The sequence below is a fragment of the Psittacula echo genome (genome assembly GCF_963264785.1).
Source record: "Psittacula echo genome assembly, chromosome: 12".
In the NCBI taxonomy this organism is placed as follows: Eukaryota; Metazoa; Chordata; class Aves; order Psittaciformes; family Psittacidae; genus Psittacula; species Psittacula echo.
In genome coordinates, this window is record NC_137747.1 from 3846458 (window position 1) to 3871889 (window position 25432).

The 25432-nt window shown below is 51.0% G+C and overlaps 1 protein-coding gene across 1 annotated transcript in view; it reads left to right on the top strand.

Annotated features, from left to right (window-relative positions):
* Positions 1-23653, top strand: part of B4GALT5 (beta-1,4-galactosyltransferase 5) — a gene marked incomplete at both ends in the record, with an annotated part of 35315 nt that extends 11662 nt beyond the window's left edge. The window contains 8 exons of the mRNA XM_080628102.1: positions 13305-13439; positions 17587-17700; positions 18490-18614; positions 19284-19400; positions 20223-20410; positions 20637-20759; positions 21139-21240; positions 23506-23653. Coding sequence (XP_080484228.1) covers positions 13305-13439; positions 17587-17700; positions 18490-18614; positions 19284-19400; positions 20223-20410; positions 20637-20759; positions 21139-21240; positions 23506-23653 — 1052 coding nt within the window. The remainder of the gene's footprint in view (positions 1-13304; positions 13440-17586; positions 17701-18489; positions 18615-19283; positions 19401-20222; positions 20411-20636; positions 20760-21138; positions 21241-23505) is intronic.
* Positions 23654-25432: the final 1779 nt, after the last annotated feature.

Below are 25432 nucleotides of genomic sequence, written 5' to 3' on the forward strand. Positions count from 1 at the left end.
CCTGCCGCTTGTCCCCATGCGGGTTGAGGAGGTGCGTGCCCCTCCTGCATCCCAGCGCTGTGAGCAGTGTGCGTGGATGTGGCAGCAGATCTGCTGCACCAGGTCTGTTTCTGCCTGCGGGCAGGGGGAAGTGTTGCTGTAAGCAGATAGTGAGGCAAGTTGAAAGTGACTTTCCAGCTACGAGCTGTTGTGCTTGCTAGGGTCTGCCTGGGGCGGTAGGGCAAGGGCGCCCAAGGTGCACAGCTATCTCCTCCTTGCAAGGTTAGGGGTTCTTTGTGGACAGGAGTGTTTGTGGGTGCCCACTCCTGTGTCTGCACTCAGCGTGGTACAAGCATGTCCTGTGCCGCTTCACCGGCCAGCAGCTGAGCAAGCTGTTGGAACACGCTGGCTATTCACATCAGCTTTCCTCTTTCTTGAAAACAGAACTTCATTCCAGTAGCCCCTTTTCATCTCGCTGCCATTCAGCATAGGAGGGCAGCGCAGCTCGCTGCTGCTCTTCCGCTCCATGGACGTGACTGCGCTGCCTGCAGAACTGAAAACACCCTGACCAAATGGCTCTTGTGGAGCAGTCGGGACCGGGGGGCAGGTATGGGAAACTTCTGCTTTGAGGTGAACCAAGATGTGCAGTTCTCACACAGCAGCAAGTGCCGGTGCTACCCACAGCATCGCTGCTGCTTCCCCGTTCACAGGCCTGGCTGCCCCATCCCTCCTGGACATGGCCTGAGCCCTTGTATGGGGCTCCAGAGCTTCTTGTGTGACAGCCACGTGCAAAGTGTTCCCATGTTTAATTTATTGCTCATCAAACCTGCAAATGAGGCTTTGCCTCAGCTCTCCTTCAGCCCAAGCCCATTGTGCATCCTCCTGCCCTAACCTGCATTTGTAATTACAGGCAAGGATTGGTCAAGCATCCTTTTGTGTTTCAGAGGCCTCAGCAGACTTGCTGGCTTGCAATCATCCCGACAGTGCCTGCTTTCTGGTGTCTTGGGTTGTATTAAATGGTCTTACAGTGTCTAGGCTGCAGCAGTAGGGGGTGTCTGCTGGTACCTGGCCCTGTTAAACTGCTCCAGGGTTGCTTGCTCCATGCCTTGGGTTGGGAAGGGCTGTAGGGCAAGAGCAGGTGGAGGGAGCAGTGCTGGGGGGGTGCCCAGCTTTGGGGTGCTGTAGGTTAGCCCTGCTTTCACCTAATTAGAACAGAGATAAAGCCAGTCAACATAGTAATTGTCTCATTTGCTGCTGTGCTGCAGAAAGCTGATGGCAAAGCAGGGCTCGCAGTGGGTGCTGACATCAGTCCTTCTCCCCCTTTGCATCCAGGACACCGCATCCATGTGGCTTGGTAGTGGGTCAGGAATTCCCCAAATTTAGGATGCTGCTGCAGAGCAACATGGCACTTACAGGGTTGTGTTTGCAAAGCAGTGCCAGGGACTCAGCTGTGTGGAGGATGCGGGGAGCAGAGCACAGTGGTGTTCAGCCATAATGCCCCTGAGAAGCAAACAGAACCTGGCCAAACTGGATAACTTGAGTGGGTAAATTAATCTGCAGTGAAGGGCTGGTGCTTTGGCGGGGAGGAGGAGGAGGATGGGCTGGTGCCATGCTCGGTGGGCGGGAGGGGCTGTGGGACACCAGCCCTGATCAGCACCTTCCCCATGGCCCCTTGGGGTTGCTCCAGCCTGGAGGAGTCCTGCCCAGCTCCTTCCTTGCAGCCTTCCCAAAGCTGGGGGTGTCTGCAATAGCTGACCCTGACTGTTTGGAGCAAGGGGGATGTTGGGAAAGGAGAAGGTTAAGCCCCTGATGAAGCTGCCTTTGTTTCCAGCTGTCCTGCACAGGGCTCTTCCATTGCCAGGCAGACTTGAGGAGTTCTTACTGCCCACATTGGCTCACTGTTGGATCCAATGACTGCAAATACCTCAATGGGATACACTGAGGAACAGGACTGTTCTTCCTGAGGTTGTGAAATGCTGCTTGGCAGATCTTTTGGGAAGGGGAGGGAGAAGGAGGGCAGCACTGATGGTGTTCCATAGGAGGATACCACACTCCCTTACAGTGCAGAGGGAAGACCTGGGAGGTGAAAGCTGGCTGCAAACCTCGTTTTGTTATTCCAGGCTGCACCTTCACCTTCTGCTGGTGCTCGGTCAGTGCCCAGCCACCCAGCAACCCCAAAAGGGCACCTGCACCCTCTGCCCAGCCAAGCCAAGGCACCAGTGTGCCCTGAGAGCACTGGGGAGCTGCTCAGGTCTGTCTTCACAAGATGCATGTGGACATACGTGGTGTTTTTAGGATGCAAAGGAACTGTGCCACCTCCAAGACCTCAGAGCAGCCTCGATGCACTTGTGAGTTTTAACTTCCCATGGTGAGGCTGGGATCAGAGGCTGAGGAGACTTAAATGGGAGTTGGATACGGAGGGGACAGAAATGGGAGGTGGGCACCTATGGGCTCTGTGTATGGTCACAGGGAGTTGCTTGGGTGAGGGCAGGGAAGCCCATGCTGGGATTAGCACAGCTTCAGGTGCGCAAAGGAGCTTTCCCCTCTGCATCTGAGACTGAGCCCAGGGCAGGGAGATGCCACGGGCCCTGACACTGCATTGGTGCAGGAGATGCCTATGTTTGCTTTCAGAGGTTGTGTTTCTGACCCATCCCACCCTCCCTGTTTGCATGCTCGGCGTACCCTGGGGCTTCTGCATCTCGCCCTGCCTGGGATCTGGTCATGCAGGATGGTGCCAGCAACGCTCCCTCCCGGCTTTCCCAGAGCCCAGCCTTGTGCTGTAGTGGCAAAGCACTGAGCTGCTCCCCAGCTCTCGCTCTGCCTTGCTTGTGCCCACCTGGGTCCTGTTTGCCAGGGCTGGAGCATCCTCCAGGTGCTGTGTGCCCATGCTGCTTCCCTATGGATGGGCTCCTGGGGCTGCTGTGTCAAAACCTATGTGGGGACAAGCGGGACATGCAGGGATGGGGACGCCTTCTCAACCCAGGGAGCACTGGCCTCTCATTCCCAGCATGTTTATCTTTCCCAAGGTAGCCGAATGTCTGACTCCTGTTTGCAGAGCTGGGTTCCTGGCTGCAGGCAGGCTGGAATTGATTAGTTCATTAGGTTTTTTGCCCTGCCCTGTTGCTCATATCAATGAGCGAGCAGTCAGGTCCCTTGGTAAACACAGCTCTTCAAGAAACTTCTGTGTGTGAGGAGCTTTAAGGTGTGAGGGAGTGGGATGGAGGGAGGAGGTTGTGTACTGTTCCCCAGGGTGCCCTCATGTTTGCTTGTCCCTCTCCAGGACTGCCAGGCGGTGATAGGGAAGAACTTTGGCTTGGAATTGCAACTGCAGAGGCACCACGGTGATGAGGGCTGGTGACTTGGGGCAGGAGAAGGCAGTGATGGCTGAGCCCTGTGCTGCTGGGAGGCTGTGTGCAGCCAGGCTCGGTGCCCAGCACCCTGTGCCCACAGCCTGCAATGGCATCACTGAACTTCCATCATGTTTTAGCCCTGGTTGTGCAAACACAACCTGGTGGGGTGGCAGTGTGGGGGCCACAAGCCTCCTGCCCCTCGGTTGATGTTCCCATCACCCTACGGTGGATCCTTGAACCCTGCTTACAGCCTGGGGCTGTGTGACCCTCTTATCCCTTGCTGAACTCACTCAGTAGCCTTGTTTCTGCTTATCTGGGATTAATGTGTAACTTAATGGCAGTGCGTTAGGCACAGTTCTGTGAGTGTGGTGCTTGTAGTAGAGGGCGGTGCGATGCAGGTCTGTGATGCCTGGGCACTTTATTTCCCCCTTCCTGTGATAAGGGTTAGGGTTTGCTCATGCCTGGCACCAGGGCGGCAGCGCTGTTGGTAAATGTCTGCTGTGGTTGGGCAGGAGGGAGGAGTCGGCAGAGGGAGGGAGATAATGGTGATCCCAGAGGGAAGCTACAGGGCATGGTGCTTCCCTGCTCTGCTCCCTGCAGAGAGGGGTCTCTGTGTGCTGGATCCCAGGGTCTGGTTTTGATGTGCACAGCAGAGAGGAGGTTTTTCCCCATTTTCCCCTATTCAAGGCATCCCAAACAGGCTCTCGTGCCATTGCTTTTCTGCTGACACCCAGGAAGGTGTCACGCAGGCGTGATGTGTTCCATTGTCTCTTAGGTGCTAAGTTCATAGATAGAGGGATTAATTATTTCCAGTGAAGTCATTCCCTACTCTGATAATGGCATTGGTTAACTTAGTTACAGCAGCTGTACTACTGGTTCACTTGTCAGGCAGAAGAAAGCCATATAAAAAATGTTAGGTATTCCAAGGCTACATAGCCCACAGCAAAGCTCATGAATGTCTTAGGACACCAGAGTTCTTACAAAATCCCGTAGCTAATGGTCTGTATGTTGGAACTCCAACGTTGCATCCTCTCTCTGATAGCTTTTTGTCCCCCATAAAAACACAGCAGCTGTACCGACTGTTTACAGTGCAGTCTCTAATTACTGCAGACAAGAACAACTCTGTAATCTTACTGCGGAGGCCAAGCTGCTGTGGATCTTAATGGCACTGGGTGGTGAAAGTACCCTTGGCAGGGAGCTGCTGTCGTTTAAGATCTCGGGCAACAGTAACCGCACTCGATTGAAGAATTTCAGCTTGGAGGATGGGTTAGGAGTTGAAAGGGCTGATGGGCTCTCCAGCAGATGAGCTGGGCTGATGTGTAGCAGGGATTGTGGCAGTGCTCCTTCCCTGGCTGCTGAAATGGCTGGTTTCTCAATATATGGAAAAGAAACCACAGCAGGGACAGGCTTGGGGTATTGCTACAGAGGGATCTCGCCATAGATGCGGTCTCCACAGTGGAAATCATGCTTGCTGCAAAGCAGCCTTTATACATCCAGGGTTGAAGTGGTTGCATGATGCTTTATTTTCACTAGCAGGTACTGACCGCAGTATTGCAGTCTGTTTTAGCTCCAGGGAGGGGTTGAAACCCCCAGTGTCATGTTAGATGAGAGCCTGTGGCTTCTGGTGGTAGACATTGCCCTGCTGATAAGCATTTAGCCAGGTTTTAGCAGGGTAAACCCCTTAGGACAGGCTGAGGGTAGCACCCTGCAACCTACCTTGCACCTCCGTGGGGTGATTTGTCCCCACTGGTGTGCCCTGCTGAGGTTGGAGACATGAAGCAGCCAGCGGCTTGGCACAGACAAGCCCACCATGGGGGTGAAAATCTCTGCCTTGGGTTTCGCCATTCCAATGGCAAGAAGCGGGTCCCGTGGGATGCGTGCATCATGGGCAAACTAGGCAGGGATGGGACTTTCCCCGTAGTATTTTCATTTATTCTTTGGAGAGAAAGAGGATGTAAATAGGAGCTGGACTCTGCTTTAGCCATAAATGGCAGTGGAAGATGTGCTGTGGGTCTTGCTGGAGTGAGCAAAGAACAAATGCCGTAACCACAAGTCCTGCGCCTGCATTGAAGCATGACAACTGAGAGGACGTGTGGTTTCGTGCATGTTAACTGGGATGGTCCAGCCTGGTGTGAAGGCAAACCACTGACCAGAAACAGCATTTCAGACCCTGCTTTGAAACAGCTCAGTTGTAGCAAACAGGAGGCTGTACATGTGATAACCGGTTTTGTTCAGCCACGCTGAACTCGTAAAGCATGCTTGAAAAATCAGGTCTTTGTCTCTGTTTTTTGTGGAATATCCTAAACAGCAGTCCCATTATCTTTTCCTCCATCAAAGTGAGGGTCTTTAAGCTTTAGCCAGTGCAGTTTGTACTGTGTGAACTGAGTCAGTAAATCCCTGACTGTTTACTTGGTTTTATCTTGACAATTTTATACTCTCCAGTGGGTATAGTTAATCTCCTATTTTGGAGCAAGAGCAAATTGGTGATTGCAAAATCTGTTTTAAGTGGTGTGTGATGTATATAGAATTTAAAATCCAGATCCAACCTGCCTTTTATTATCTGCTGTGGTCTGGCTGTATTCTCGATTGCTTCAACTGCCGAAGAACAGCCCTGATGAAAACTCCCTGTTGAATGTATTTCCTGGACAGTTCCACCCCACATCCCCTTTTCCTGCACATCCTAATGCTTGTTTGATGAGTAGGATGCCCAGGCTGGTGGTGGGGGCTGCCTGCAGTGGAGGATTTCCTTTCCCATGACCCAGGAGGCAAGGAGTTGTCCCAAGCAGCCCACGTCCTTCCCTGCCCTCCTGCGTCAGGGGCATCACTGGAGAGTATTTGCTTGTTCTTCCTCTCCCTTGCTTGGTGTTCACTTAATTCTCATTGATCTATAATTTAACCAAAGCTCTCCATTTCCTCATCCTGATCCCACATGAGCATCGGGCTCAGGCATCAGGATTCCTGCTGCTTCGAGGCTGTGTCCAGGGTGCAGGAATTTCCACCACTTTGTCTCCTAATGAACCTAGGGAACAAACGCAGGACTGTAAATGTTTGCTGTCGGTATCCAGCAGCAGCCTGGCAGTGCTGCCAGCCCGAGAGGTTAGCAACCATTTCACTCCGCCTGCTGAAGAGCCTTTTATTGCGCATTTAACTGTGCAGTGCCCACAAGTGCCCAGTGAGTGCTGTGCTTTTATGCTCTGTGTGTGGAGAAATCTGCTGGCTGCTGATGCTCTTTTTCTCCTTTGGAAGTGTTTGCACTGACCCTGGCAAAGGGAGGCGAGATGGGAAGGGCAGGCTATGGATGGGGAGAGCTGCCTATCACTGCAGAGGAGGAGGGGTGGAAAAGAAACAGGAGATGCAGTCATGTGCAGTCGCATCTCCTGAACTGCAATTAATGTAGGAGAGTCCGAATCCCTCTAGGAAGGGTAATATTTAACTTGGGCAAATGCTTGTTATGCTCTATGCTCCAGCCTGCACATGTCACTACGCCCTTCCTTCCAAAGAGGAATTGCAGCGCAGCCCAGGAGTTGAGCTGCTCTTGGGCTTTGCAAAGCCCTGTGTGATCTTAAGCCATCCTTGATATTCCTGCTTTGGTGCATGGGTAAACCGTGTCCTCCTGGTTTCCCCACTGCATCATCGCCTGCATGGAGCAGGGTACCACTCGTGTCAGCGCTGGGCTGCTCGCTGACCCATTCGGTATGACTGGCTGCTGCTGGGGTGCAGGGTTCCTTCCATGGGTGCTTTGGTGCTGCAAACACTCCATGAACTTCCTTGGCCTTCTGAGTTTTCCCATGTGTACAGAGCATGTTGTGTTCTTCTTGATAGGTATCTGAAAATCGTCTCTCCAAGTGAGTTGCACAAATGCCTCACCTCAACGAGCTGTGGGACTGCAGCTGAAAGTTGCTGTCTTCAATGTTCCTGAATTTTTAATGTTCACTATTAGATTAATATGAATTTGCTTCCCCCTTTGGGGTCATTTTTCCCTAAGATGGTTCAGATACAAATTCCCCGTATTCAGGCTTTGGTTGAGCATCGCTGCAGTCTCCCATCTTCCCCACTTTCTTCATGCGTGTGCAGGCTGTGAACATGCCAGTTTTGGGGATGGGTGGCTTGTCATTACCAGCTCAGTGCTGCTGCACTGTTAATTCTTAGATGACTTAACGTACCCCATTATTCCTTCCTGTGCTATTTGGAGGTGAAGGCCTAAGTAACATTGGTGGCATTAATATTAAATTCCCTAAACTAATAGGAACCTGTTATTTAATTGTTCAGGCACTTTCTGTCTGGGGTGTGTGGTGCCACTTGAAGGCTCACAGCGACAGAGGTCTTGTGGTGTATTACCTATGGGATGCTGCTAAATTTCCTGGTTAGGTTGTTTGCAAGTTAAGACTGTCCTAACAGTCTATCTGGTCCTTGGAGCTGTAGTTTGATTAAACCTCTTTGTATTGCTAATGGAGATTAATTGATGCTGGGGATCTGCTGAGAGAGCTTAACAAAAGGCTTAACTAGGCATGGCTTTGCTGGTTTTGCTGTCTCTGGGCCCCACCAGAGGTGTTTGCATGGGGTGCGGGGGGTGACCTGAGCACCCATCCATGCTGCCTGCGGGACCTTCATCCTTTCAGGGTCTCTGTCACATTTCCCACACGCAGGCATCCTGCAAGCTCTGCTGGGTGCTTTGTATCTGCCCCGAGCATCTGGCAAAGCGGTTTGTACAGCAGCAGTTTCCCTGGTTGTACGTTGATTTATGACTCTGTTGGTTGAGATATGTGCTCCCGGGGCTGGGTGGGGACTGGTGGGGCTGCCTGTGCTGGGATGGGGTCCAGATGCTCCAGCACCCAAGTGCTGGCAGAAGGCTGCACGTTGCAATGGGCCCACAGTGAGTTCACAGACAGCCGCTGATGGACTGATGAACTGGGGAAAAACTGCTGAATGTGACAGAAAACCCTAAATCTCAAAGCAGAGGAAGACCTGCTTCTTCCTCAGGAAAGCCTGGCTGCTGTGCTGGGCGCTGATACCGCTGCAGGCGTGCAGGCCTGCTGTGAACCGCCTGCCCCTCTTCCTGACTCGGGCGGCTGTCTCTCCTGGCTCGGGGCCTTGGGTACCGCATCATCCCGTGTGCCGGAGGATGCTGGAGGAAGGTCCTTTCCGCAGGCAAAAGAAGCGTGTTGGGGTCAGGAGCAAGACGTGTCAGGTCTGTCCCCTTCCTGTGTTGGTAGCTGGCATGGATCACACTCAGACCTCTTCTGAATCAACTCCCAAGCTGCAAATTACCCTGCTGCCTCTTCTAGTACATATCATCATGGTGAAATTAATTTTCCACGGGAGAGTCAGCTGTTTCTTGATTAGAAGTGCTCCAAAAATACCAACAGAGAAATGATTACAGGAAGATTTCAGCACTCATTTATGTAATTGGACTTTACCTCCCTGGTTGAAGTTGTTGTGTCCATTCCCGGCTTGGATAAGCACTTGCCCTTCCTGTTGCTTGTGAGCAGGGAGGTTGGGGTGCAGCATCCTGCAGGGTGCACTGGCCCTGGGGTTCAGCCATGTGCCTCTGCTCCAGCTGTGGCAAAAGCTGTAGGTGCAATGTCATCGTTTCCGTGTGTTTAAATCCCAGCAGTGCTGTCTTATCCTGTAATGAACTAACAAGAATAAGCTTACTGCAGTCATTTGGGTAAATTGATTCTTCAACTCTGCTTGTTTTCTATGTGGGTTGTGAGGGTCAGTGCTGGAAATCAGTAGGAAAAGGGGCATCTTCCCTTGCTGATGTGGTCCCTACCCCCTGTCTCCCCTAACAGCAGCTAAAATCCCTCTCCTGTCCTTGTCCTGCTGGTCAGCCAGGCTGTTATCACCACGTGTATGTGGTCTGAAGTGCTGCGTGCTCAAATGGAATAAAGGCAGAAGGCCAGTGTAATTTCCGAGATCATCCTGTGTGATTAGATTAGCAGTATCTTGCAGCACGGAGAATTGCTTTCTGGCTGAACCCTGGCTCAGGCTGAGCACATCGCCAGTGTGTGTGTGCATGTTTCTTCCTGGCAGAGGCCATGGTGTGGATTCTCAGCATCTCCTTCCTGTGCTGGTGGTGGCTCTGGCACTATGGCTATGGGGAACGCTGCCTTTTGGGTACAGGTGCCTTAAGCTCTGTAGGGTTAGCCTTAATAAATGTTAAACATGGCAGATTTGCTCATCAAAAGCCAAGTAAACTGAGGAGTGAGGTTTGAATTCAGTAGGGTGATTCCCAGATGTTGATCCAGACCCAGGCTTGGTGGCCCCATGGAGCTAAATCAAGCACTGTGTGGCTATGGGGAGTGAAATGCTTTCAATAATGTGTTTTAAGTCCGATTTTCTAACCCAAATGAACTGTGTGTGCTGGATAAGCATGGGCTTTGTGAAGCTTATCTCATGGTGGAGGGCGGTTCTGGGGGCAGAAGGGGCTCGGGTCAGTGTGGTCGTGTGGGGTTCTTGATGCTCTGTGTGTGGATGTTGATGGCACCATCTCATCCGTGGCCAAGTATCTCCTTCATCATCTGAGCAAAGGGGTTAATATGTGAGAAGGCAACCGCTGCCTTAAACAAAGCTGGTGTTGTTCGTGCTGGCGCTCCCCTGGGATGGTGGCTGCTGTGACAGTCTGTTCAGGATTCCCACTGCCGCTCCGTGCGAGTCCGACCCAGCGAGCCGTGTCATGTGGCCGTGGCGAGGCCCTGCTCTGTCTGCCCGCCGAGGAGCAGGAACAAATGGTGCTTTCACTGTGCCCGAGAAACCTCCCTCTCCCTTCAATTAGGCAGGGATTGGATGCTGATTGTGTGTCTCCTGTTCTTTCGTGCTTCACCAAACCTGGTTCTGCTTTATCCAGCGAGTAGAAGGCATAATGAAGTAGAGAGCTAAATTGCTTGTTCAGTGTCAGTGAATCATGCCTCCATGCAAGCTGGAAAGTGCAAGCTTGCTGCTCCCTCTTCCCTTATCAGTAGCCTGGTCTTGATAAACATCTCGCCTTGAGTGTCTTCAGCTACCCTTTGCTCTGTGCAAAGGGGAGCTCTTGATTAGTCTTTTGGAGTTTGGAAAGGGAACTGGGCAGCTCACTGCTTCCTGATGGTGGAGGTGAGGCTGTGTGGTGCTGCTCTCCCTTATGAATTCATGCGCTGCTGTGGTTGCTTGGCTTTGGAGGATGCTGCTCTATTGCTGGATGTGTTCGTTTGTGCTGCTTCCTGCTAGAGCCTTGCAATGCTTCTGCCTGCAGCTTGGGGTGGATGCTGCCATTTGTGCAAGATGCTACAGACATGTCCTTAGGAGCCATATGCCCAAACCATCAACCCATAATATGTTGCCTTTGCAGCCGAGGCAGAGCTGTGACCTGGGCTGATGAGCTGGAGAAGCGGCTGCCCAACTTGTACGCCTTGTTGTGGTCATCTGGGAGACCTGCCTGTATGGTCAGGTCAGGCTGGAGCTGCCCTGTGCATCCTGCCCTAGACCCCAAGGCCATGCCAGCCCAATTGCATTGCTCACTTACCCTAAATAGCCCATTTCCGCAAACCTTTCTTTTCCCCACAGGAGCTCCCACTTCCGTAAAGTCCTGGTTGGCAGCTGCCTAAACTGGGGCTGTGTCAGGGAGGGATGCTGGGGCTGGAGATGGTGTTGGGTGATGATGCGGTTTCATGCCGAGCTCCAAGCAGGAGTTGAGTCCAAGTGCAAGCTTATGCAGGCTTTAGGGCTGGGTGTAAGGCTTTGCATGTGGAATTTCAGCTACACTCATTTCTGGCCTGTAGTGCCACATTGAATGCCAGCTTCTCCTTGAGCCTTCTGCCCTGGGGATCTGCTAAAGCAAATTCCCAGTCTTTCCGAGCAGGAGCAGCCCTTGCTGCCTCTCACTGTCATTGCAACTCCAGGATCTTGCCAGGAAACTGCAGCAGAGCACACATTCATCTTGTTGCTGTCACTAACCAGCCCGGCGGTTGCAGAACTGGCCCCAGAAGCAGTGGGTGAACAAAGAGGGTTTGGGTACAGCTTTGCCTGAGGCAGCTCTGCTTGTTGCCTCTGTAACCACCAGCTTAAGGTGCTATCACTGGCTCTACCATGAAGGGTACATGTATAGGAGAGGCTGCGAATGGCATTTAACATCTCACTGCAAGCCATTTAGTTGCCGAGCAGTACATGCAGCCGACCCCCTTCTTGCTGAAAATGCGGTGATTCCCCATGGATAGGCTGGGCACAGGACCCGGGCATGGTGTGCGAGCTCTGGGCATGGTGTGCGAGCTCTGGGCACGGCGTGGGGCTCCATCGCCTCTTCAAATATTTGCTTAGCTGTGTGGAAACAAAACACGGTTGGGATTGGGAAATGCGTGTGGGCAGCCCTCCTGGAGCCGGCTCGAGCTGTGGGTGCAGAAGGGGAAAGCAGGGCAAGGACACCAGGCGCAGTGCATCAGTGTGTGTACTGGTGGGTGGTGGTTGGGGCGACCCTTGCTCTCCAGTGGTGGTGCCCTATCTAATCTGTGCTCCCAGTGACTCCAGCAATGACTGCACCCTCCTGGCACTGGCAGCCACTGGTTCCGGGCTATTGCATCTTGTGATACGCCTGCTGTAGAAATGACCTGTTACGGATGTTTCCTGGTGACATTTCATCAGTTGCTGCTCTTCTCTGTGATGGGTCCCTGTTGTTTCCTTGGCCTGGCGCCCTCTTCATCCCTCCTGGGGTGTCTTTTGACCTGTTTTTGTAATTACTAGTGCAGAATTTGCCTTCTAGATCTCCCCTCCTCCCTATTTTCAAATCATTTCCCCCCCCCCTTCATTCTTAAGCCTACGATGTCAGTGCAGGGGTGCTGTGGCTGTCCTGCTGTCCCTATGGGTGGCAGTCCTACCATCGCTGCGGGTGCTGCTGGTGACTCAGGGCTGCGCTTGCTGCTGTTTGCTTTGGGGCCCATCTCTGCCAGCACCGGGTGTCAGCTTAAACTGAAACCTAAGCAGGCTCAGCCTGAGCAGTGCCAGGGCATGGGGTCAGCAGGAAAGGAGAGGGGAAGGAACCTGGCTGGGGGGGCTGGTCCTGGGGAGCAGGGGGCTTGTGCTTCAAAATGCAGCCTGCTCTGAAACATACGAATTGCTGGTGTGCTCAGACTGGTACTGGGATGGGGTTTGTGGTACCTCTGCCAAGCAAGTGTTAGCCCTTGGTGCCGCAGTCTAGGAACAAATGCACTTCTCCAGGCCTGCAGCTTAGTTTGCTGTTATAATATTTCCTAATTAAGCCTCCTTGCTTAGGAAGCAGAATGTACAGTTATTTAAGCTGCAGTGCTGCATTACAGTCTACATCATCAGATCTAGCTGGATATGGCCCTGTTATTAACCAGCTGGGTTTCTAAATAGCCTTACACCTCCGCTTCCCAACTCTGTGCCCTTCCTAGCTCCACCGGATAACCAAGGCACGTGTGAACTGGGGATGATCAGAGGACTGAAGCACCTCCCGTATGGCGACAGGCTGAGAAAGTTGGGGCTGTTCAGCCTGGAGAAGAGAAGGCTGCGTGGAGACCTCATAGCAGCCTTCCCGTATCTGAAGGGGGGCTATAGGGATGCTGGGGATGGACTCTTCATCAGGGACTGTAGTGACAGGACAAGGGGTAACGGGTTCAAACTGAAACAGGGGAAGTTTAGATTGGATCTAAGGAAGAAATTCTTTACTGAGAGGGTGGTGAGGCACTGGAATGGGTTGCCCAGGGAGGTTGTGAATGCTCCATCCTTGGCAGTGTTCAAGGCCAAGTTGGATGAGGCCTTGGGTGGCATGGTTTAGTGTGAGGTGTCCCTGTCCATGGCAGGGGGGTTGGAACTGGATGATCTTAAGGTCCTTTCCAACCCTAACTATTCTATGATTCTATGATCCTGCAGAGAGGAGGAAGCCAAAACCAAGCAGGAGGCAGGGAATGGTTGCAGAAGACTCCTATTTCTCTTTCCTACAAAACGTGATGGTCATGGAAATGCTCCTTTTTCTTTCCCCTGCAGTGAACACCTACCTCTTCATGATGCAAGCCCGAGGCATCATGATTCGTGAGAACATGCGAACAATAGGAGCTCAGGTGTACGAGCAGGTGGTCCGCAGTGCCTATGCCAAGAGGAACAGCAGCGTGAATGACTCAGGTATTCCTTGAGTAATTGACATTTTGATCAAAGGTTCCATTTCCATTGGAAATCAGGTTGGCCTGAGCCACTCTTGCTTGAAGGGATTAATTTGTGCTGGTAAATGCAGAGTGGGAACTTTAGCTTCCTTTTTATTTTTTATATGTATGAATAGGTATTACAAATAACATAAATGCCTATTATATATATAATTAATGTGTATATATGCTATGCATAAAGACTATTAATAGAATAGAATTTCTTTATATTAATCGTAATTATTTTCTTTATATATATAAAATTCAAATGCTTCTAACTTGGACAAGGGGTAGAAACCTTGAAAGGTGTCAAACGATGGGATCTTGAGCTGAAATTGCTTTCCAGCTGTTCCATTTGTTCGCTTCAACCAGTCTGAGGGTGAATACTTTCAAATTCAGTTTCATATTGAAGAAGTCACTTCCCAGGCACATGCATGTGCAGAGCTCTGGCTCCATGCACATGGAGGAGCCTGTGCTCATAAGCTTCCCTCTTCCCATGCAAGGATGAACAGAGATGACTTGCCTGGAGATCTGCCACAAACAGCGCATTAAACTTTGGGCAGAATGCAGGGAGTGGAGTCGCAGGCTCCCACTCCCAGGCTGTTCATCATCCGAAATACAAAGCTCATAACAGGGTTACAAGTTTTGGTGTAAACATGGTACCGTGAAGCATAAATGCACATGGCTGTGTAAGCCGGGGTGAGGCATTGCCTTTGGGCTGGTGGGACACCGGGTATGCACCTTCCCTGCTGACATGTCACCGGTGCATCCTGCTGGTGCAGTTGGCATCAGGGAGCTCAGCTCCTCCACTGCGAGGGTTCCTCAGCAGGGGCTGGTAGAGTTTTACAAAGCAGGATTATTTCCTTATTAACAGCAAAACATGAGCTGTGCCCTTGCTGCCCAGCACGCCGAGGAGCAGTGATGTGGCCGCCGGTTCAGCTGTACTCTGACCAGGGATGGGCACGGGAGGGGAATTATCAACTTGCACAAGAGATTGACACCGAGGGTCACCTCGTCTCCCTGCTGACGCTGGCCAGGGCTGCCATTCGGAGCTATTTTTAGCGCTGGAAACATCACGTAAAGCAGATGCAGGGTGAGGAAGTGGCTGAGCCCCTGAAGGGAGGAGGGTTGGACACTCCACTGCTACTGCTTGTGGTGATGAGAGTCAAGAGCTGTCCTGCTCTGGTCCTGACCCTCAGGGCTTTGAGACCTCCAAAAACCTCCCTGCAGCAGACATGGAAGTGGTTACCATGTTAGTGTCAGCAGTACCAGTACTGCTGCTACTGAAAATAACTGGCTTTGCTTGAGCCTCATCTCCATCCCAGCTCTGGCATGGGCTGATACCCCTCCTGCCCCAAGAACTCCAGCTGTAAGGATGTTTTTGACATATACAGGCACTATGCACCATCCTTGCGTGACCTTCCCTGGCAGGCAGGTCAAAGCAGGCACATGATGGATGGTGGTGACATCTGGAAGGCACATGGCACTGTGGCTGCAAGGATTTTAACACCAGGATCAGTATCTTCCCTCCCTGACTCTGTTTTCGGGTGCCTTGGTGGGATCTGAGCAGTGGCACTGCCTGGTGTGTGCATCCTTCCCCAGTGCGATGGCCAGGAGAGCAAACCCACATGGTATGGCTGCAGGGGGGATGCAGCCAAAGGCATTGACTGCCCCAGCAGCTGCCCGTGTCCCACGCTGCAGGCAGCACTGGGTATCCATCCCTGCATTCCCTCCACTCTTCCAAGGAGAGGCGTGCAGAGGAAGGGCAGGGATGCTGCTGCTGGGAGTGATCTGGCAAAGGTTACGAACCAGTTTGGGCAGAAGACGCTGTGGCCTCTCTCTAGCTGTCCCTGTTCCAGCTGCACTGGGAGCACTGGGAAGCTGGAGGCTGATGCTTTCTGAGCTGCAACCTTTCCCATACGTCATGTGTGCTGTTCTTTGTGCAGTGCTGCCTTGTGCATGTGTCCTCCTGGGACCTTAATTTCTGGCAGATTCCTTAAAAATGCAGTATCCCACTGTGAATGGCAAGGTGACCGAGCACAGGGCGCTTGTCCCCATCCATCTGCATTTATTCTTTGCCCTTAGCTTTTTTCCTCTTGTGTTAAAATGAGGAAGTAATTTATAACTTTTTCAGCATTTGCTAATAGATGCAGTAATAGGTTTCCTGTTCAGTGAGCCAAGAGGGATCCCTTCTGTGCTTCTGCAAGCAAAAAAGGCAGCCCTTGGTGCAAAAAAGGGGAGCTGAGCTTCACTGTACATTATCCGCTGGACTAAGTATTGAGAGCGTACTCTAGTGATAGGGATTTAATGGGAATCTGGTTATTAAAATATAGAGCATCCAAAACACTATTTATCATACTTGAAAAGCCCTTAGGTTCTGTTTACAAGTCTGTCTTGAGTCTGAGATAGTTTGTGTACCACTTATTAGAATGAATAAGCAGTATTAATGATGTGATTACTAGCACGATAAAGCAAGCTGGAATATCAGGCCAGCAATGACTTGTCCCAGTTGATTTAGATGAAAGATTCTTGACCTTGCAGGTAAAGGCAACCCTCCCTCCTTTGCTTTAAAGGATGAAATTGTCACTAGATTATTTTTTCTTGATATATCATTAACGTGGCTATTAAATGCAGCAGCCTTTCTGCTATGGAAAATATACTGTGCTTATGCAATTACTCAAATGTCTCTAGCCTTACATATGACTTGGGTTCTTAGCTCTTAGCAGATTCATTCACCTCATTACACTGTAATTCTGGGTTTATTAAATTGCTCTGGGGATAAAATATGTGAAACCTTTTTGCTATCAATATGTTCTTGAAACTAAATGTGAGATGAATTGAAAGGTTATAGCTGCTGAAAAAACCCTGAATTTCACACTGGGTTCAGTAAAATAACTTAATCCGGCTACCTCCTGTAAATCATAGAATGGTTTGGGTTGGGAAGGCCTTAAGATCATCCAGCTCCAACCCGACTGTTTACTGATGGGTCACTTGCAATCCTTGTGCCCAAGGCTTTGCAGAGCTACCCGGACAGCTCTCAGGGTATGATAGGGTGGACACTAGACCTTCTTTTGTCTCTGTGTGCCTGAACACCAGCTGGTTTGTTCTGTGCCCATGAGAAACCAGGGCTGCTCTTGCTTTGAATTGGCATGGTGAATGTCAGCCCCATGGTGTGCTTCTGCAGCTAGCTGCTGCAGGAATGCCTGTGCATGGTAGGGTAGCTGGAAGGGATGAGACCACCTTGTTCTGCTACTGCCTGTGATGGGACTGGGTGGCTCAGCTGTAAATGGCTGCTTTCCAGGACCTCTGCGGGGTGTAAGGTTGGTGCTGGTGCTGTGGACCTAAAGGCCAACCCTCTGCTAAGCACCTGATGCTCGGAGAAAGTGGAGAGGCAGCATCTTTCTGTAGCAGCTGGTGCAGGGAACTTAATTCTAGTGCCTAAAATGAAGACGTGCCTGACTAAGATGCGTTATGCAAAGCCGGCAACTTAACCATGAACTTCTGCTTTCTATGGTAATGTAAAAACCTCCTTAAGACATCTACAGGTGTAAGGGGCTGGAAGGGTTTTGCCCAGGAGGAAAAAGGATGCAGAGGAATGGGGGTACTGGAGAAATATGGAAATAAGCTGCTGCGCTGGGCTCCTCTGCTCTTGCACAATGCAAACTGGAGGAGAGGCTGTGTGTAACATGATAGTTTTCATTGATCTTTTGAGGAGGATGCAAGGCAGGATTTCCCTGTGCATGCTGCTGCACTGACACTCCTTACTGGCACTGTGACCTGGAAAAGACCCACTGGAGGAGCATGTTCCCTTTCACTGTGCCATGGTCTTTCAGGGACAAGGTGCTAAGTAGCTTGTCCTTCCAAGTGCCATGTGCTCCTTTGCTTTGAGCTGTTTGTGATACCTAAACGTGGCATCGAAAGTTCTTCCTTAGGTCAGAAAACGTGAAGCCTGAATTGCAAGTCTAGATAGAGCTCATGCTGCATGGGGACACCCCATGCTGTTGGGGACATCCTCAGCTATGGATGCATTCGCAGGCTGCTCACACGGGGAGGTGGCTGGAAATAACAAAGACCTGCAGATCAAAAGTGAACTTATTTTAAATCTTCCCTTTTTGTTCCCTGTCCCCCAGATTATCCTCTTGACCTGAACCACAATGACACCTTTCTGCAAGCCACAACGTTTCTTCCTGAAGATTTTACCTACTTCCCCAACCACACCTGTCCTGAGAGGCTCCCTTCTATGAGTGAGTAGCATCTCAGTGGCCTTGTACCCCTTTCCGGCTCCCCATGGCTTTGGAGGGCACATTGTGGCATTCCCCAGCTCACCAGCATTGCACCTTTCCCTGCCAGCACCTGGAGATGAATGGGAGCACTGTTTGGAGCCTGGTCCCCTCCTGGAAACTCATTGTTTACCCACTCACACTAATCCCTGCTATGTTGGAGGCAGGTCTCGCTGCCGAAGCAGGAGCCCATTGATTGGCACTGTGAGCTGGTGCAAAGGCTCGGCCAGCCCTTTTCCGGGGGCAGTGTTGGCAGGGTGGTCCCTCGGCAGCACTGCTGGTCCCAGTTCTGAGCTGTGCTGGTACAGCTGGGCAGGGGCTGGTGCAGGACATGAGGCTGGATCCACCCCAGAGGGAACTGCAGCTGGGAGAAATGCTTCCACCAAAGCAATACTGCCGTGGAAAATTGGGCTCCCTGCTGAGGTGTGGGGGTTTGTGTGTGCTGGAAACCTGTATGGAGGTGTAGAAGGGTGCCCTGGCCAGTGTGGGTCTCTGACGGAAGAGCTGCATCCAACAGTGATCACAAGGCTGAGCAGAGCCCATCTGCTGAGGAGATGAAGGTGTTGCAAGTCATTCCAGCAGCATTTCCTATCCGGTTTTGTTGGTGCTTGGGGAAAAGAAGAGGCTGTCTGCATTCAGTGATGGGGATGGAGGGCAGGGATGCAGCAGTGTTCTGTCCCAAGCAGGCACAAGCTGCCTCAGGACGACAGCAGTTCCTGACCTCCTCTTCTGCTTCTCCCCACTGTGTTGCAGAGGGCCCCATTGATGTAAATATGAGCGAGATCACGATGGAGGATATCCACCAGTTCTTCTCAAAAGACCCTTCCATCAAGCTGGGAGGCCACTGGAAGCCGAGCGACTGCTTGCCTCGCTGGAAGGTAATGGGGAGCTGGGCAGCCCCATGTCAGTGTTGAGCACAGGGGAACAGAGAGTCCTAGGTGAGTGATGGAAAGACGTTATTGGGAACATCTCTGATGTACTGCAGCTTCAGAGTGATGAATATAAGGATCTCTGAAGTGTGGAGCTGCAGTGCCTAGGGAGGGAACGCTGAATTCAAGAGCTGCTTTAGTGATGCATGAGTCAGCTCTGAGTTTCTGCATGGACTATGAAGGAGCCAGGCAATGAGCTCCTCCCTGTTTCCCTGTTGCTGGCCCTCCCATTGCCCCTGCTGCCCTAAACTGCGTAGGATTTGACCCAGAGAGGCAAGGTGGCAGTGTGGGAGAGTCCTGACCCCAGAGGAAGGTGGCTTAGGGCAGTGTGGTAGCAGGTCTTGGCATGGGCAGAAGCAATGGAGGGGGGGAGCTGTGGGTCTCCCTTCCACTCAAGGTTGCATTGAATTCCCCCAAAGCAATAGTTTCCCCAAAAGTGACTAGGAAATCCATGTAGTGGGGGTTGGAAGGGTTTCATGCTGCTCAGCCCTACATGGCAGAGCTGAGACACCATGGTTAGTGCTGCTCCTGTAACACCGCACCAGCCAGTCCCAGGGGTTGCTCAGCAGCAGGAGCAACTGGTTCGGTGCAGTAAGAGCCGTGTCCTCTCCCTGTCAGGTGGCGATCCTGATCCCATTCCGCAATCGATACGAGCATCTTCCTGTCCTCTTCAGGCACCTTATTCCCATGCTGCAGCGGCAACGTTTACAGTTCGCCTTTTACGTCGTGGAACAAGTGAGTGAGCCCTGGGGGCTGGAGCAGCAACCGCTGGGGCACGGATGTGCTGCACTAACGATGTGCCTGCCAAAGCTGCAGGCGTAGCTCTGCGCTGTGTGCCAAGGAGGTTACCTGCCAGAACACATCATTTGACCCTTGGCAGGCTCAGGGGTCATGTTGCCATGTGTAAGTTGTCCCGTTCTGCATAAAAGTGGCACAGCTGAGAGGTGTGCCCCCAAATGACTGGTTTTACCTAAAAAATAATGTAAAAATTTGATAATCTTGGGGTTTTTTTTTGGTTAATCCTGTATTGGAGCAGATATTTTTTAAAAAGACAACTGTGATCCAGGTGTTTGCAGCTTAAATAATGTGTTATTTCTGTGTATCTCTGGTAGTTCTGGGGAGCATCCCATAGGCACAGAAATGGCTTGACCAGAGTTAGGCAATTCTTTTCTGGCCAGTTTCTAGATGACCTTCATGAATGTAAAACATGAGACAGTCATTTGATGTGTATGTGAACCTGTCACTTATGCTGTCTGGCTTCATCCACCCAGTAGATGTTCCTCCATATCTAGCTCATCTTAAAAAGATTGATCAAAGTTGGGTTGTTTAAGTGTCCAAGTAATAGGACTTTAGCATCTTTATTTTTGCTCCTTCACAGTAAATTGAATATTCAAGTCCTGGTTGATCTTGCCAGTCTGTCCCAATACATCATTTCCCTTTGCGGCACCAGTGTGGGAGCTGGTTGCCCTCTGCAGCTTTCTAGACAAGGCTGAGAATGCACATGCAGAGCACGAACTGCACAGGGCTCCACTTGAGAAGGAACTTTCTCTCTCCTAGGCTGGAAACCAACCCTTTAACCGTGCCATGCTCTTCAATGTTGGCTTTCGGGAAGCAATGAAGGACTTGGATTGGGACTGTCTCATCTTTCACGATGTGGACCACATACCAGAAAATGACCGTAACTATTATGGGTGTGGACAGATGCCGAGGCACTTTGCAGCCAAGCTGGATAAGTACATGTATCTGTAAGCACTGTTTTTCCTCCTCACTACCATAACAGCTAAGGAGCCAGTGTTAGATTCTCTTTTTTTAAAGGTGAAAGACTAATCTCTGTTTGCTTCTGGGGCTTTGTGTGAGGTGAACGTGAGAGGGGAATAGAAGAAAGCATCTCACAGCTCAGGCTTCCCCCATTGCAGGCGGGAGAGCTGCAGCCCTGGTGGGCTTTGCCCTAACCCCTTCTTTCCTACTTAGGCTCCCTTACAACGAGTTCTTCGGTGGGGTGAGCGGCCTGACTGTTGAGCAGTTTCAGAAGATCAATGGTTTCCCTAATGCCTTCTGGGGCTGGGGTGGTGAAGATGATGACCTCTGGAACAGGTATGGGAGCTCGTCCCTGAACTCTGCTTCTGAGGGTGATTCTGTGAGCCAGCCCAGCTGCAGTGTCTCGGAGGGAGCAGGGGCTGCCCCAGGCAGTACATGGGAAGCAAACAGAGAAGTGCTGGTTGGGAAATGACTGTCTCTGTCTGCAGTATCCCACGCTGCTGAGCTCAGGCTGGTCTCTAGTTGAGCTGAAGCTTGGAGGTGCCAAGTATGACTTGTCCAGAACCCAGGCTGGAATGGGGAGGTTGCATTTAAGGATAAGCTTATCTGCTGGGTGGAAAGGCAAAGCTGCTGTTGGAGCTGGCAAGTGCTGATGACACAGCAAGTGCAATGACTGATTCCTGTTTTCTGTTTATTCCTCCCTTTCCTCACGCAGAGTGCAGTACGCAGGCTACTCGGTGACTCGACCGGAAGGAGACACAGGGAAATACAAATCAATTCCCCACCATCATCGAGGAGAAGTGCAGTTCCTAGGAAGGCAAGTACTACATTATTTTTAAGAATCCCAAAGCTCTTTGCAAAGAATCTGTACCATGTACAAGGCAGCTGTTTGAGGGCGGTAACAGCCTTAACTCATGAGGGAAACCTAACTGCAGGGAGATGGAGACAGAGTGCTGCCTGGATTCCTCCATCCCTCCATTTCATACCCTGTATCCCTGTGATGAGAGGTCCTTGCATCCCTGGAAGTTTTCAGGGTCAGTTTGGTCGGGGCTTTGAGCAACCTGCTCTAGTGGAAGGTGTTGCTGCTCGTGGCAGGGGGCTGGAACTGGATGAGCTTTAAGGTCCCTTCCAACCCAAACCGTTCTATAATGATGGTGTATGCAAACAAGGAGATGGCAGCTCCGACACACTTCCCCTGCAGTGCTGAGATGGAGCAACTCATCCCTCTCCATTCTTCTGTTCCTGCCTGTTGGCCTCAAATCAGGGTGGGTGTACAGAGCCCCTGAATTCAGGCTTTGCTCTTTTGAGAGACTCTGGACATCCTTCAGGAGCAGTGACTGTCCCCTGTGCCTGAGGAGCACAAGTACTGTGTGCTTGTAGTCTTTTCTCTCAAAAAGCTGTGTTCTCTCTGGAGCTTTCCAGGATGGCTCGGACCCCTTTGTTCAGGAGGTTGTTTTGGAGCGTGCAGAGGTTGGTTGCGTGACTGGGAGCCTTGGTAGAATTTGAGTCTTTTGAAAACTCGGCAGCAGAGAAATACCTTTTTCACAATCAGCTGCAGGAACTGACTCTCGTGTGATGAGCTATTGGACAGTGCAAGCTCTGTTCTGCAGAGGGGCTCCTGGCTGCTGCTGGCGGAAGAGGCAGCAGGGAGGGTTTATGTTGCAGATACCATTTGAGCTATCTGCTGGTCAGAAGACTCATTTTAGGGAGTTTCCATTTGAGGTTATGTCATCTTTAGCCCTACTTTTCATTTCTGTCAGAGTGCAGCCAGAATGAGAGATGCTTCTCTCATTTCACTCTTGAAACAGAAGTTGGTTTTGGCTTAAAAAGCTGTATTTGGTCAAACCCTTGAGGTGTGGAAGGCTGGCAGTGCAGTGGATTGAGCACTTGTACCCGATGCTTCCCTGGTCTGCCCCTGACCCTGGGCAGGAGCTCTAGCTCAGTGTCTGCAGGACTTGTGGGTCAGTGCTGCGGGAGGGAGGGATCTGCAGTGAAGATGGGCAAGGCAGTGGTTGTCCCCGGTGAGGCTGATACCTGTGTCACTGGGTGCTTCTGCCTCCACTGCTGTGTCTGGAGCCTCACACCCAGCCTAGGCAAGGTTTGGCAATAGATAATCCTCTGTGTTGTGCCTCCTGGAACCTCTGCTCCCCTCTGCTCTGCCCTTAGCCATGGGCAAGTGTTAACTGCTGCCATCTGGAAGTCTGCTGCTTCTCCCACCTGAGCAGGGAGACCCAAAACTCATCCATGGAGGAGGAAAGTGTTCATCAAGACACCAAGTGTCCTGCTTGTGTTCTGATGCTGTGACTTCTTTGAAACTGGCTTGGGCACTTCCCTCTTTGCTGTCACCCAGTATCTTCCTTTTCCTCCTGGCATATCCCGTCCCTGGTGCTTTTTCTGTCCCCAGGTCTCAGCTCAGTTCCCACTTGCCCTGGTGCTGCCAGGCCCCCGGCACTGTGGTGCACAAAGTCAGTGTCCTGCTGAAATGTTTCTGCTTATTTTAGTTTGCTTCCCCCCACCGTTAGCCCTTACATCTCATCATGCTGCCCCTAAATTTGGTTGAGGCTGTTCTTGTATACCAGCTGCAGTTTCCTTCCCCAAATCATCATTATTCTAGTTCTACTTCCTCGTCCCCCATCCCCTGACTAAAACCATTTAGTTTTGCTCTTGTTTGTGATCCAGTTGCTACAAAATGGAAAGATCCACATCACCCCTCATCTGCTTTATGGTGAGGGTTCAGCAGGACCCCCTGAGCTCGACTCCCTGAGCTCAACCCCCTGCCAGGAATGGGACCCACAGGCCTTGGGCTGGAGTTAGGGGTTGTTTTTACAGCTGGATGCTGGTGGGACAGAGCATTTTTCTCTTCATCAAGTGATGGGTTGTAATTTTCTAAACTTTGGGATATTTAATATAGATATTCAATATAGGAAATGTGACATTTATCTTTATTAAGGGCTCCGAAATTCGTTGTTTTGTAGCTGCTGTTGAGACTGACTGTTAAAGGGTGTTTTAGTAGCATTGGAAGGACTTTGCGGGGCTGTGGGACATGTGGAAGTGACTCTGGGCTCTGGTTCTCATTGCATAGGTATGCCTTGCTGAGGAAGTCGAAAGAAAGACAAGCCCTGGATGGCCTCAATAACTTGAACTACTTTCCAAACGTCACGTATGACGCCTTGTATAAGAACATCACTGTTAACCTGACACCGGAGCTGGCTCTGGTGACCGAATATTAAGAGGAGAAAATAACTTTGCTCTGCCCTTCACCACGAAAGCACCACGCTAGACTTCCTTTTCCAAGGGTTATCGAGGACAAGCAACACTTTGTCTAATGAAGGATCACAGTATTTTGGAGAATAAGGCTGAAAGTGCACGCACAAATTGCCCTAGCTGTACCAATCCAGCCCGATGCTCAAGCAGCAAGCTCAGCAGTCTCTTTCTTCCGCCACTTGCTTTCCGGGTTTCAGGACAACGGTTTAACCTGCTGCTCTTGTCTCCTCCACATTCCTCCTCCAGCAATCTCTGGCACTGGGACTCACCTCGGATGTGCTTTCTCCTCTGGGAAGCAGCTCAGCTGAGGGACTCTGGCTTGTCCATAGCAAACGTCGGGAGCGATTCAGTCAGCAACTGCCCCGGTGGGAGATCAAATGACTTCTGATATCATTCTTCTATGTCTGTGCGGTTTTTTAAATGACCTGCTTGAAGTATATACAACAGAATCGCTTCTTAAAGAAGTGTAAGTGTAAATATGCTGTGTAAATTGCCCCTTTTAATTTTTCTCCTATGGCTCAAATCCAAGCTAGAGGTTTACATACGGTCACTCATTTTAGTCCTGAATTCTGCGAACACTTGTGTGTGCATCACTGTACTTGTGCAAGGTGTTCCCTTTTAAGCCAGTGAGACTGCTTGCATGACTTAAGCTGCGCATATGCAGAAATGTTTGTGGGACAGGGCCCTAAACTTTCCAGTGTAGCAGATGAGAAACACAGCCATGTCATCGCTCATTCCAGAAACCACGGGGGTGGCTTTTCCCAGGGAGAGTGAAGAAATGGGAATATTCATGATAAACCTCCCCTTTCTGTCACTTCTGCAACATGATGTGCAAATGAATCCAAAAGCCATATGGGATAAAATCTCTTACCTCTTGCTCTCTACCCCATGGATGACAAGTGTGAGCTTGGCAGACTAGTCGAGCTCACATCCATGCTCCCACAGGAAGCGCAGCCCCTGTGCTGGCCGCTCCTGCCCATGTGCCATCCTTGGGATGGGGCACTGAGCCCTCCCCAGCCCAACAGCGCCCTACTATTGCTCCTACAACATGATGGTACAGTTTGAGAAGTTGTTTTAGTCTGTATTTAGTGTGCAAGCCCAGCAGCACACCTTGGTGCTGTTGGAGCCAGGCAGTGCACTCTGTTATCACCATTGGCACAGCAGCGCTGGCACAAGCACAGCCCATGAGGCAGGTTGTCACAGGTTAGCGGGAGCGAGAGAAATGAAGGACACGTGCATCAAGCTAGTGAAAATGTGAGGACCGGGAACCAGAGAGCTTGGTCTGACACCCATCTAAACTGGAGTGCCCCTTGCCTTCTCCCATCTGCCATCCCCTCCTATCCTGTGCTGCTGTGGGTAGCTGGGCTCCGGGCTCTCCTCCCCACTGACACTCAATCCAGTCCTTACACAGACCAACACAGTCACTTTTACTGGACCTCTCTGACTTAAAAGTAAATACATTGGGGGTTGCTTTTTAATTTGTGCTTATACATAACAGCGGTGGGTACTTAACCTCCAAAGTACTTTAACTTTCTTTTAATTGCGTTGTTTGCCTTCGGTTTCCTTCTCATGGTTTACATTGTTTTCTCAGTTCCATGGACGTATGATCCCCATACGCATCTGTTGTGGGTGTGACTGCCCAGGGCATTCCTAACCTGTATCCAGAAAACATTAGTTTAGAAAACACGAGTTCTTGTGTAGATCCTTATCGGCCGGTATGAGAGGACAGCAAGCCTGCCCTTGAA